The 15329-nt window shown below is 31.8% G+C and overlaps 1 protein-coding gene across 1 annotated transcript in view; it reads left to right on the forward strand.

Annotated features, from left to right (window-relative positions):
* LOC124369864 (cytoplasmic polyadenylation element-binding protein 1-like) overlaps nt 1–14543 on the forward strand; it is a 101732-nt gene extending 87189 nt beyond the window's left edge. The window contains exons 11-13 of the mRNA XM_046827994.1: nt 4353–4480; nt 7398–7618; nt 13417–14543. Coding sequence (XP_046683950.1) covers nt 4353–4480; nt 7398–7616 — 347 coding nt within the window. The 3' untranslated portion in view covers nt 7617–7618; nt 13417–14543. The remainder of the gene's footprint in view (nt 1–4352; nt 4481–7397; nt 7619–13416) is intronic.
* The last annotated feature ends 786 nt before the right edge of the window (nt 14544–15329 follow it).

Genomic DNA, 15329 nt, shown 5'->3' on the forward strand with positions numbered 1-15329 from the left:
AGTACTTACCTAAAGTACAGTATTTTATAATAGACTAAATCATGACACGTTTTGTAAAAATTGATTTGAAAAAGTTATGAACAGTTTCAATATTCCGTTTAAAAATTAAAATTGTTTAACTTAAGTAACTCAAAAGCTGTATGTTTTTATAACATTCAAGTAGCCTGTGTGATTTACTAACCAGTGAAATAACCGACAGAAATACCAAAACAAAGGGTGCTAATGAAAAGGCATTCATTATTTTGATGCATTTCAATGGGCGCATCATTTAGCTTAACGATTTCAACAATCCATCAAACGATTGCACACTATTTCACCGGTACCCTTTGATGATTCGCAGCTTTGATGACAGTTTTATGCCTTTGACCATTTTTCTAGATAAACCATGTTTAACATAATGAATATCATACACTTATTGTTCTATATAAGCAATAAAATGAAGTATATAATTTTAATTTATATTTGTAATTTGAAATCTGTTTTAAGGGTAAATTATGTTTTATTGATGTTCGTGAATTGTTCTCATATCTAATCGTATGTTGTGAAATAAGCGTATTATTCATTCTAAAATTAGTGCAATAATTAAATAGATTATCTAATAACATACTTTAAAATTTAATTGACTGTTTAACCTCGGTGTAACTTTGTTGGATGTTTGTTAACCAGCACACCAGGTGACGTTTACTACAATGCAGAAGTAAACGTTCAATTACGTAGGAACCATGAAATTATAATACAAGCATTTTATTATAATATTGTACAGCGACATTGGCGAGAACTTAGGAAATTTATTACTTCAAGAGCCACAGCGAGAGAGAAATTGCCTCTTGTAACAATCTGAAAATAGGTGGAACATTTTACAATATATTGAATAAACGTTGGAGTTCTGGTATAATCACAGACAATCGTATTTGTGACAAATATGAGTGCTACAACCACATAAACCAATCAGAAAATTTGGCTTTAACTTATCCTGAGCTTATTCTAACAATAGGACAGTTCCATATACGTATTGGAAGTAAATAAGATGAGGTTTGTTGTCATTGGCCAATTCCACTTTGAAATATTATATTTATGTTATGGTAGTTAGTTCACTACCTACGTGGACTAACATAACCTTGTATTTTCTGATGAACTAATTACATCATATTGCAGTGTCTAAATGATAACAAGGCCTCCATTAAAATATTCATTAAATGTGTGTAAGGATTTTGAATTAACCAAATATGCAACTTAGGATACAAATACACAGACATCGATACGGTGCGATTCGAAACCATCAAATACATGTTAACACATGTAGTAAAATACACAGACCTCGTCACATTGCATCTCATCGCGCTCTGTATTTATTTGATAGTTTCGTGTCGCTTCGGATAGCATAGGGTCTGTGTATTTTATTTCATTTAAACTGAACTTTGACACCAATAATGTTCACAAATAAAACAAACGTGAAGTGTAATGAAAATGTTAACGTTAAATGGCTTACCTGCCATCGGTAATCATCAGCGCATTGAGTGATGTCATTTAGTGTATTATACCTGGGTATGTTAAACCTAAGTACAGGTGACTGCACAGCAGTAAATATTTTTTTTCTTTCAGGGTCGATAGTAATAATTTATCAATACACTCTGATTTTTGCATTAAACATGTAGAATACTGCACACCTCATGATGACTCCACGTATGATGATTATCATTAAGAGATGATGACCACAAAACATTGGCTTCACGAAATGTTATCAGCACGGACTGTTCTCACAAGGAAACTAATATAAACAAGGTTACACACGTGCAATTTAACTACTGTCTCTAATAATAAAAATTGTAAAAATGAGAACTGTATCTCTTGTATCATTAGATCAATCATCGTCCACACTACGACTGGTAAATAAAGGAATTGTCAGTTGTGTATCATCACAGATCCTATTGGTTGGCGTTATACAATGTTGCACGAAGTGTCAAATGAATAAGTGAAACTATAAACAAAAGAAGGTTTTTTAAGTTTCCTGCAAAATGAGTTCATCACTGTAGCATTGCACTGGCAGTAGTATATCGCGAGGGGTGATAAGAATGTGGTTTATGTGTCCTTAGAAACAATTTATCCTCTTGGAAGAATAAATTTTGATGAAAAGGTTAAGATTCTTATTCTTTAGAAAATTGCAGGCAACATATATAGTGGCTTTGTAAACAATGGACTTATTTCTTAGGTTGAACATAAATATGAACTTAATTTGTACTGATTCATAAACCCTAACTTTTAACTGAATAGGTTAAAAATGTCTAGATATTTCAATAATATATTGCAACAAAGTGCATCGACTTGACAAATATCCCACAAGGCTCTCACAATCTCTGTCAATATCGCCGCTAAAATTCAAGTTGTGGTTTCTCAACCTTTGTCTGCTATCAGTAGGAATCGCGTAGAAAAACAAGCAGGGGTTTTATGCCCAATTATGAAAGTAAGATCCTTATTTAAGCTTCGATTTTCAATTTTAAAATGATTTTTGATTTCCCTTTATTGACAACAAAAAAGTTGACATAACTCTTACATTAAAACACAAGTTGTTTCAGTCGCAACCACCTCAGATAAATGTTTTGTAGAAATAGACTTTAGGCATCACTTGTAAAAAGACAAGTATATTCCCTAAGAAATGTGGGAGGACTTAAACGTACTATCCAAGCTGTCACGAATTCTTCAATTAATTATCTTAGTAGTTTAGAGAGAATGGAAGCTGGAAATTGTAAACCATACCATTTTATTAAAGCTTTTGACACACTTTTACATTAAAATTGTCAACAAATTATGTTTGCATGTTGTTGATGATTTATCTGAGAGGTTCATCGAATCTTATTTAGAAAATGGGTATCATTTGATTTATTCTAAAGGGTTTCAGTGAGTCTTTAGGTTTTAAAGCCCCCACAAATACCCAATTTGTGCCCGTTTTTGTTCATACGTACATTAATTATTTACATAGCAGTTTGTTAAATCTGAAATTGGAGAATGATTTACATCTTTTCAAAAATTTACAGAAAAAAATAAATGTATTACATCAGTATACTTTTTATTACAAATATGGGCCAGTATAATAATCTCTATGTGAAAGTTAAAATTTATAACCTTGCATCTCCTTTTCAATCACATTTATTGTAAAATATGTGGCGTATAAAGACAACATTCGTCCTCTAGGATAAATCTGTATTGACTTAAAGGAGTTAAAAAACAATAGTCTTTGCAGAAAACCCAACCTAAACAAACTATATAACATCGTATAATACGTGTTACAACATACTAATTCAATCTGAATTGATAATTTACGCAGTTATTGTCTTGATTATCATGTAAGTTTCCCGGTTCACACCCGGTTACAAAAATGCGTAACAAAATCGAAATCTTAATATATTCCACCTTTCTTTGGAAAGTCATCTTTAATCGACGTATTGTTACACACGAACTACTCAGACAGGTAATACAGTTCAGGTGGCGATTAGCTTTATCGTGATTAGCTGAACTAATTTACGATCACTCTGTGATTAATACGGATTTCTCATCGCAGACTGCCAGGCAAAGGTAATGTGTATAATGACGCCTTCTTTGGTAAGCTTTTTTTAAATTGTTTTTAAGAGGTTTCTCCATCCTTGACTGATGTTAATGGATATTATGCAATTGCTATCGTTTCGTATTATTCTATTGCATACTTTGTTTGTTAAAGATCGTGAAGTATAAATGTCGTTTTTGTTACTGAAAAGATTGAATAAGCACGAGGTGCAAAACTATTATACATATTCTGAGCTATTGTTGAATTTGATTTTGGAACTGGAAAGTAAATTTTGTCTTATTCAAACAGTTATGTATGCGTAATACCCCATATATATACTATAGATATATATATAGTTTTAAAAGCATTAAAACTTCTGATCAGAAGAAGAATTTTAAAAGTTACAAAGGCAGAAAACAAATTTAGAATTTTTTCCATGCCTTAAAAGAAGTGCTCCACAATTGAGTGAGGTGTTTCCGCAAGAAAATTAATGAATACAAATTTTAAACTTATTCACCTTGCCATTAATTCAAAATTCTATCTTGATAAAATAAATCATGATACATAAAACATAAAAACTTCAGCGAAGTAATTATTTTAAAGTTCCTTAAGCTAATTAGAATATTTATTATTGCTATTATTATATTTTAAGTCAATTGTGTTTTATGATTGGCTGTTAATGGTTAAGGGAGTATGAGAGGGTTTAAATGTTATTCTGATATTAATATATTTCTAAGAAATTAGATAATGTATATAATTCCAGGAAAATTGTATCCTGTATAAGCGCCGGATAATTGTGTATGATGTATTGCAGGTATTGACACGGACAAGTTCAAGTATCCGATAGGCTCTGCTCGAGTGACCTTTAACAACAGACATTCATACATGAGGGCGGTCAGGGCAGCATTCATCGAAATCAAGACGACTAAATTTACTAAAAAGGTAAGCTGAAGTAAGAAGTGGTGGTGTTATAGTGAATATTAGCTTATATAAGCTAATGTACAGACCACCAATATAAATAAATTATTATCCACTAAATAATAAACAATCTAAAGGTATTGTAACAATAACTGTAGAGGCACTGTAACAACCTAAATACCCTTGTAATATCCGTTGTCTCGTTGTAGAAGAACACAAAATACGCAATTTTCTTTTAAGTTACTAAATCATTCAACTTTTATTACTGCTTATGAGGAAAATATAAAAGGTATATGATTAACTCAATAATTCCTCATGTGGTTAAGCTGGATCGAAATAAGAATTTTCCAAGAATTTAATTTTATGAGCCATACTCAACCATTACGTGTTTTAATGAGAAAAAAAATATATACGTTATACATAGTTCATATTAAAGGTCAAATATTATTAAAAAATAACCAAGTTGACGTTATATCCAAAATGTAAGAGATTTTGTTTTAACATAGGAGAATCCATGAAAGCATATAAATGTGCTTTCCTAATGACAGAAAAGCTATATGCTTTTTAACTTTGGGCATCATGCCTTTACAAAACACGAACAAACATTTTAGTTCGTGTATTCTTAAAAGCTGTTATGTTACTTCGATTATTAGTTTTTCATGCGTACATGTTCATTCCTTGTTTTTGAAAAACTGTATTTAAAACAGTGTTAATTTATTAATACTTTTTTATTACTTTATAAAGTAGTCAAAATTATTTCGAGCGCAAATCATAATATGTGGTTTTTACTTTTTTTTAAATCCATAAAAATATATTTTGAAATAGTAAATTGCAGTAAAATGTGTTTAAAAGGGGGGACACAACTTTTAATACTTAATGTGGGCACCCTACAATAGTATGATATACATATTTATCAATGGGTTAACATGGCATCAACAAAATTTAACTCCATTATGTTTTATCTTCCAAATCGTACGATTAATGCATAATTGAATTTTTTATAACATATATTTTTAATTTTAATTAATCGTAACTAATTAAAAACCAGTAAAAATAACTCAAGACAGATGTAAACTATTCTGTGGTGGAAATATTCACTCAAGTATAACGTACATGAGTCTTTTAAATTTGATTATAGATTGATCTTTAAGTTTTTAAAACAATAAGATATTTTCCAGACTGCTTTACATAATTATAAATCCTATAACAGGAACGTGTATTATTATTATTTCTCAAAATTACACTATTTTGGTGTTTCTTGGCCAATCATATGTTTTAACATATCAAAAACTTTCAAGCGCCTCTTCCTGTAGGAGAATGTTCTCTGACTAACAATTTGTCATATTGTAATCTGCAAATATATAACATACTTCCAAGAATAGTGATAAAAATTGAAATTTTTTTGCAATGAATGATATTAGTAATTCATCATTTATTGATATTTTTGTTAATTTTAAAATTAAAAACCATTTTCCAAAGTTCATGAGCCCTTTTAAAGTAATTCTGAAAAGAACATTGGTGGTAATTGCTCCGTTGCGCAATCATGGTAGGTGTAAAAAACAAGAGTTAAAACCTAAAACCCCCATAATAAAACGCCATAGAAAGTTCTTCCATACTAGAGCGTAATCTTCACTGTCGAGGGCCCAATTAGCCGTCAACTGCAATAAAGAAATGAAATATATCTAAATCAATGCTATGTAGGGATTAATTGCACTTCATTGACTCCCTTTTGTATTTACCAGTGTATACCCAACGAGGTTACGAATTAAGCGTGAACAACAACACAGTGAAAATTTGTCAGTTTAAATTCTGTTTGGAAAGGTAATTCCCTTGCTAGCTTAGTCATATTAATTCCGGCCCAGTTCCAAAAGTGCTAGAAATATGGTAAGTATGACGTTTTTCACAGTAGTAGTTTTTAATATGTACTTCCAGGATGAAAATAGTGAATTAAACATTTTTTTTACAAATGATTACAGTCGGTAAAGATTGGTTGACAAATTAACCAATATAGTGTTTTCTTCAAATAGTGAGTGTATAGTCCTAGATTAAGTTCTTTGCCGCATTAAAATAAAGAATCGTTAGTCTAAAATACAATTTTATTGTATAAGCTGGCTTAGTTTTAGTCTTATACAATATCCACGTCATGAATGTTAAAGCCTACAGTGAATATGCACTGATATGTTGCTGCAACTATCAGTGTTTAGCCAAATACCACAAGTTTTATACGAATGAGGACTAGCTGTCTATGCTTACTTGTTGCTCAAGTAAAAGTTAAAAAACTTATTTTTTCGTGTTTCATTGCTAAAAATATCATTTTCTGTTTCTTTTATTTTTTTGCCCATAAAATAGCATATATGTTTTTTTAAATTATTGACAATTTTTATTATCTACTGTTACTAATGTGTATGCCACGCATAATTGTAATCATTATTTAAATTGGACCTCATTTTCTTGGTTGCTGGAGCACACTTTCTACACCTTGGAAGAATTTGTCAACTGGAAGAACAATCAGACTTCAGGCTCAACTAGAATCAATAGTTTTTAAGTTTATATACATTTCAATAAAGAACAAAATTATATTTAAACCTTTTTAAATCATTTATGTAAAATGGTCGACGAATTACAGTTTTTAAAGAATATGTAAATAAATATTGTCTATTGTCATTTGAATTGACAGTTTCGCAATATTTATTGAATATTTACATGAGTCCTAGATAGTTGGTCGCTTGAGACACAAAGTAGTTGCTTAATGTTTGTAAAGAGAGTTCGTCTATCTAAGTACTATATAACCACACGTAGCCCAAAACGAATCTTAAATATTTAGACGTATTTTAATTTGCAATAAACTTAATAACTTAATATAATCATGTAAACATAATATCCTTTTTATAGGAGTTCATTGACATTTATGGCTGTTAATTTATAAATTTGTGTCAATCAGGTCCAAGTAGATCCCTATCTGGAGGATTCTCCGTGCTCACACTGCAAGGTGCAACAAGGGCCGTACTTCTGTCGGGAGATGACGTGCTTCCGCTACTTTTGCCTCAGGTGTTGGAACCTGCAGCACCACCCAGAACTACATTCTACTCACAAGCCATTGATGCGTAGCTCCAAGAACCGGAATACATCTCCACCACAGATGCGTTTCTTACAGCAGTAAAGGTGTGTAGCTTGTGTTACAACTAATAAACCACAACTAATTCACTATATCTATGTTAATTTAATACAGCATATTAGTAATCTTTTTCATATATCCATATTAAATGAAAAATAAAATTGATTGAAATAACTTTTACAAGTTATGTTATCAAAGAAGATATGATCTAAAAACATATTATTGTTGCAACAAGATGGGCAGGTTTTATATCCAAATTTAGTTTTTTAATTTGAAGCGTACAAGCCATTCTTACTGTCCTTACATGTATGGAACAGAGTACACATTTCTTAAACGCTAGCATGACGGCCTTGGTGTCATTCACTCACATTGAACTAACTGGATTTATCATCTATGCATTCATGCATATGTATACCATCTTGTTCCTGTATATTTCTACATTGGTTGCTTACAACTGTAATAAATAAACATATTATTAAATAAATAAGTTAGTAGCTCTTGTTCCATTCAGGACGATTTATATTAAGAAATTTGAAATGTATTTTTTTTGGATTTCTGATCAGATCATATTTTAATGGATTTTAGTTCCTTATTAAAAGCTAGTATTTTATTTTTTATCAATATTTAACGCCCCAAAATTTGCACCTACTAAATGTTAACCGAGCCACATGGCCGAACCAGCGCTGTGGCATGTATATAATCTGTGCCTTTGTCAAATCCTCTTAGTATCAGGCCAAACAGTACACTAATTCAGTATACAGGGTTAATAAAAGTCTGGTGACCCCTGTTAATATTGTAACAGCTCACACTAGGAACAAAATCTAGAACAACGTCGTTGAGTTGGCGTCATCCCGTAAGCTTCTGATTCAAACGATTCTGAAATCGTCTAACAATGTGCCTTTTTCAATATTGTTCTTAAATCGTTTCTTACCATAATGCATTCGAAATTTCATTGTAACCCGTATTTTTAATAATACCAGTGAATGATAAGAAAATAAATGTAATAATTAACCTAATATAATTGTTATGAATCGAAGCAGGTAGGCTGACTTTACTTACCAGCATAACGTTTCACAAGAAATTATCAAATTGCTTCCCCTTAGGTGCTCGAAAATGCGCAAGTGTATGGTAAACATGTGACACAACTTGCTGTAATGTCAACCCTTGTATTTAATGTACAATTATGTTTCTCAGATCATAAATAACATGTAGCTATGATTCGTATAGTCTGTATTTGACATAACCCTATATGAAGTATAGAGTGGTAACAGGTCCGGTGATCTGGAAAGACACTCAATAAACTCACGTTTACCTATCCATCGATTGCAGAAAACATTATGTAAGTAGTGGGGTACTTGCCGGTTATAAGTGGAGGTGCTTGTTGGAACCAAACTTGTTTAAAATCCCCTCTGGATGTCTGGATTGCTGGAGTTATCTGTTGTTGGAGCTAATGTCAATACACATGTCCAGTAAGATTCCCTTCAATAGAGAATGCAAATGACTCGTCCTCCGATCACACCTAGCCAGACGTATTTTTTCGGCACGTTGAGTGTGGTTTTCTCGTTCTCAGTAAAGATACATTACTCGAGAGACGATAATTGTGTCTATTAAACCCCCCTCCATGGAGGTTGCACCGTTATTAAATACAATATCATTTAAGTATCATCTGTCTGTTTAGCTATTTTACTTATCAATTCATCACAATATTATACTCTTCGATCAAAGTTTTCTTAGTTCAGGTCCTGTACAAGAATATTTTTTTCTACCTTTTAATGATTTTCATGTGCAATATCTTACAAAGGGATCACTCAGAAATCTTCACTTCTGTTCACAGAGTAGTGGTTTTTTCAGTACGGTTTTTAACAACAGACTTCAACGCCTCCAGACAATAGTTGTCGGTTTTTGCCTATCCCGGGTTTTCAGATTTAGGCTGTCTTCAATGAGCCTGTTTCATCAAAACTTTTAATTGTTTTTTAACAGCCAATTTTTATGTAGGGTTTTTATTGGGAAATGTTTCATGGAGCAAATATCTCGACCGTATGTTCTAATTCTATAACCATTACTATGCATTATTAACAAATAATTAGTTCCTGTTCGCTTAACTGCTTCAAGAAGGTAAAGTACAATGTGAATCGAGTCAGTATGACAGGACAATAATAGTATTGAAGCTAAGTAGCCTCTTATCAGACTAGTAAAACAACTGATTACACTGAATAAAGTCCATAACTTATACAATTTAGTTCTCCTGTCGTTAGGAATTCCCAATTTTTTCTTTTAACTTTTTTATTTTCTAGTTTTAATATTTCAACATAAACTTTGCTTTGACTAGTCCCGTTTTAACACCTTAAAAATTAGTTTACTGAGTGGTGATTAATATTTAAAATTTTTTCTGCTCCTAAAGGTTACTTAATTCTGACTTCTGAAACGTTAAATTGGTCGCCATTTTTTACTGAGTTAAGATGGAGACCACTAGTTTGAATTTTTAGTTTTCTTTAATCAGGACCTTCAAAACGAGGGATCACTCGATGGGGCTTATCATTTGAAATGTTTGAGTTGCCCCATAAATCCTAATTTTGGATGTGTTAACGAAGTAGTAATTGTGCCCAAAAAGTACTCATAGCATGACAAAGGTGTGCAGAGTTTATTTTTTCTTGTGGGAGGCGTTTCAATGTTAACAGGGGTCTCCAGACTTTTTATTAACTCTGTATTAATTCTGTGTGGTAATATTAGTCAGAATTGTAAAACATCTAGAAACATCCTGATATTTTTTAATATATTTTTTAACCGTAGCAGATAAAATATACAAAGGTGCTACAATGTTATACGACTGTTTCAATAACTTTTTTATGTAATAACCTTCATATGCATATATTGAAAGATGACCAGTAGGTAGTGTTATGAAAGTTTTAAATGCCGCAAAACACCCTTTGTAAGCTTCATACATGCCAACGAGCCGAATGTTAAAATAAGATCAGTATTGAACCTTTAAACGGGCCGCCGTTTGATGCAAAATAAACTTTTCATGAATCACCACTCGATCAGAAAATAGAGCGCTTTGAGTACGTACACAAAGTTCTCTATTTCCTGATGGGGTGATTTCTGCAACGTCATTACACACATATTTTACATATCATGTACATGGTTTCTGCAAATCTGCAAAGGTTCGAGCTATTGGTGTAACTTGTAAACAAGCTGTGAATACTACCTTGATAATATTCTAAAGCTATGCACTTCAGTTTAATCTTCCCTCTATATATATTTTCAAAGGAACAAAAAAAAAACGAACAACCCCTAGATAATTTGTTTAAAATTTCTTCAATATTACCTCAGGCTTATGGCCTCTATCCCTTTGTACGGTAATTTAATACATTGTGTTTAATCATTAAGACTAGTACCAGCGGTTAGTATATAAATGCGCCTTTGTCTTTGTTCTTTCATTGTATTGTATGTGCCCATTCATCAAAGGGGAGAATCAACCCAATTCTATACGTTATATTTATCACATTATTTTAGCCTCAAGCCATTCAATGAAAATATAAAGTATGCTTTAATATGTCTTATATATATTTTCTCATCCTCATATTCAAATCCTAATATGGCAGAAACGGTATATGATATGTGACTTTGTACCTTCGTAACTTATCATAGGTCTTGGTATATACGTTAGTATGCTCAATGTATATGTAATTTTCACCAATTGCCTGAGCAGAATAGAACCAATAGATTGTAGAGTATATGTTCCTTCGTCATTTATAATAATTACAAGCAAAAAGGTTTTCTTTATTATGCTTGTTACGTAAACAAGTTTGTTTATCATCATTACATGACAGTTCCATTAGTTTGTATGTGACATCTATATTTATACCCAAATCATAGATCTTGGGCTTAAAATGTACTTTAGTATGCTTAGTTTGTATTCATCGACCATTCATCATACGAGAGTACCAGTAGCTTGTGAAGCACCCGTGCTTTTGTCCTGTTACCTTGGCCTCAAACAAAAAACTACTCTTTAGAGCACTTGATATGTATTTATGGTTGTACCAAACTATCACTAAACTTGGTAAACACAGGAAGTCTGAATCTATTATGTGTCTTTATGCCGTCCTCATTGGCCTTGGGTTTTCATAACACTTTAGTATACTCTATTTGTATGTAGTTTGTGCAGATTGTTCTCACGAGAAACCAGTAGACAGTAAAGTCTCTGCACCTAGGGTCCTATTGTATGAAGTTAATAAAATGCAGTAGCATGCTTAGTTATTAGTATTGTGGTTGTTTACTTAGGAGAAGATAAACCTTTGATTGCATTTAGTCACAGAAGAACATCGCTTCCGGAGCGAATGATATACAGGATGGGTAAGGGGGAAGGGGAAGAGGTTGCCTCCTGGCGAGATCCCATGAGGAAGGACAACGGGCACTATATCTCTGATGTGCCACATTGGGAGAAGAACGATCTAGTTCTGTTCCTGCCCCTTCTAGTCAGAGTAGGCTGGGAGGACCGACGCAAACAGTACTCCATGGCTGAGGCTAGAAAATGCTTTTAAATTTGAGAGCTCCACCCACTGAGTCGACCTCTGCTAAATCTATTGATCCACTCTTGCACCCCAATATACATTTGCGGTATCCGCTCCTGCAAATCCCACATTGGGTTGCAGATTTAAGTTAAACATCGGTTTTTACAGTACGTAGTTTAGTGTCAACTGAAAGGTATAAACCAGCCAGAAGCGAAAATTCTTAATGCTAACTTAGTTATAACTGGTATATGTGTGGATAAGAAATATTAGTGTAACCATACGATAGGTGTAGCTTAAATTTCTCCTAACGGGCAAGATCTTACTTAATTTTAAAGGAATAAAAGTGCAGTTGGTAGTTCTTCGGCCCTTGTATCTATCATTTATAAGACTTTGGTTGGCATGATTACTTTTTCTCGAAAATGTACAGTACTCAACATAGATATTGATGCTATTGATGTCGTTCGTGTTCATACTATTACCAAACATGTGTTCTGTAAAATCAGCTGGTTGTGAAACTATACAAATGTTCCATTTATTCTGCGTAATTAAATTAAACCTTTCACTTATCCCTATGAAATACATTTCTATACATTAACGCAGTAAACTGCAATATCACAGATTTAATGTGTTTTCGAGTTGCGTTGGTGGGTTGATACGTTTAGTAATTTTAACTACTTATCAAATGCGATATCTTACTAAAAAAGAACACAGTTGTAAATTTAAAATATGATTGCTTATCATCGGTTTTTAAGAACGATCACGTTTGTTTCTTTAGTGTAACTTAAGTTTTGTTAAGTTTACCTTTAGTAGATAGTAGGAAACAGGTAATAACGCATCTGTGGTGAAGTTGCTGAGGTGGGGGAAAAATAAATCCCATAGAAGTTATCAATTTATAATTGAAAGTGTGTCAAAAAGGCCTATAACCTCTAATATTCCAGACAAGGTGATGTAACTCAAATTCATAATTATTATTTACGTCAGGTGAATGTTATTCCGGGGATATTATTATAATTTTTATAATATAAGTGTAACGGTATTAAAATGTTTTAGAATTTAACTTTTAAGTTCTCCTCTAACCTAAGCATATTTTGTTTGAAGACGGTAAATATGACATAAGAATAAAATAAAAGTTCTTGGTGATTTCCTACAATAAGCAGTGTATTTTTGTTGTATATACTGTTTATTATTATATAGTATTATTCATCGCTTATACACTTACTAATAAAACTGTGTTCAAGCAAAATATGTATTGACGAGTAAACCTCGTTATATCTTATTAAAACGTTTTGTGTGATTTCATGTATGTTTATAAATATTTGGTGATTGTGTTTCAGAAGCATAAAGACTGACCTCGACAATAAATCAGCTGAGAATAATAAGACTGAAACCTCGACGGACTGAGCAATACTATACTGAAACCCTTAACCTAACTGTAGTCAAACAGTGTAGCTTGGAAATTTTATATGTAAACCTGTGCCTCAGCTTGTATAGGGTACGTTCCGTCTTTTTAATCTAGATACAGAATTTGTATTATAATTTCTTTCCTCATTATGATGTATCCGTATTACAAATAGATCTGAGAACTGTGAGTAAGCTTTTATTTTGTTAAAAGCACAAGAGTTTTGTATTGATACATATGTTTATTTACTGTTTTTTACTTTGATAATATTAATGTTGTGTGTATTCCTCTCTGAGGAAGTTGTTCTATTAGTTTTATTTGTTTTATTTATGTGTAAGCTTCAAGATAAAATTCTTTAGTTTTGTTTTTATTTGTCTGTGTTAAAATTGTTTTTGGTGATGGAAGAAAGTAACATGAAAACAAAATAACGAAAGACCAAAAAAAGGCATTGACAAATTGTTTTGTTAAATGCCACTAGATGTTCCTATAAAAAGTACAAGGTTCTTTTCATTGATTGTAGTGTAGTTGGTTTGCGAATTTGACCTTCGTTTTAAGTTTAATACTTACTTTATCACTAATTTATTTATTATGATATATATGTCTCAGCGCATGAGCTATAAGTTATCATATCAAGAAAAACATTTTAACCAGATTAAATAATATATCTAAGTGATTGAAGTTTTAACTTTAATGTTTTATTGTATTCGCCAATGAGTAATGAGATAATTTTAACACTTGGCTCACATATTGAAATATACTGTACTCTAACCCTAACTTGTACGCGAAAGTTAACTCAGTATTCACTGTCACACATTTTACAAAAGTTTGGCGAAGATGTCTAGTTTTAGTTTGGTAATCCATGATTAATTTGTTATGGTGATGGCTTTTGAGGTTTTAAGCCTCATATAAAACTATATTGTTAATGTTTGGCTTGGTCAAATGTGGTAAATTTTATGAAGACAAGTTTAAACTGTTAAAATTTAATTTATGTTACCATAATGAACATTCTTGTATGTTAATCATGTATGAAAATATTATAAAAATATTATTCCATAATGCAAATCTGTGTTTTTTTTTAAATTCCCTTGAGCATGATTATACTTATTGAACTGATTTATTTATTAAATTAATTGAAATTCATGTTAAACTAAACCACCTTATTGAATACATTGTGAATTTAGCAACAAATGTGTGGAACCAGTGTTAAGCATGGCTAGATCCGGTGTCTAATTTATTTTTAAATCGAACAGCAGACTTATACACCGATAGCCTTGGGCATAGTTTTAAGGGATAAAGCTAAAAACTGTGTTTAGTTTTAATTGAAGATGTTTAAAACAAATCAAATTCATGAAATCATGAAATGTTTTGGATTAATTTTGTTAATTTATGAACTAATTTATAGACTTGTGTTAGACCGTTATTTATTTACTAAACCAGGGTTAATATTTAAGAAAAACTTGACTTACTCCAGAGAGAAAAAAAAGATATACTCCAAGAGAGCAAATATCCCAGATGCAATGCAAAGGGTAGCCTAGCAGGGGCTTGGACAGGTCCTAAAAATAAGAGAGTTAAAGGCTACTGCAGGCAGTTGTAATATTTAAGGTGCAGAAACTGTGTGTTTTAATTTTTGTTTGTTTTAGAATATTTAAAAATTTGGTATCTCCTATATTGTAAAATTGGCTACATATATACTACAAATATATAACTTGCATTGTGTAAGGTCGTGTGTTGGCGTTAATGTACGTTGTGTTAAACTTGCGCTGTGCCGTTGTTTTTCTATTTCGCAGTGATTTGTCTCGATTAAATTTTGAACATCAAAATATTGTCGAAACAGATATCAGAAACCGA

The sequence above is a fragment of the Homalodisca vitripennis genome, chromosome X (assembly GCF_021130785.1).
Source record: "Homalodisca vitripennis isolate AUS2020 chromosome X, UT_GWSS_2.1, whole genome shotgun sequence".
NCBI lineage: Eukaryota > Metazoa > Arthropoda > Insecta > Hemiptera > Cicadellidae > Homalodisca > Homalodisca vitripennis.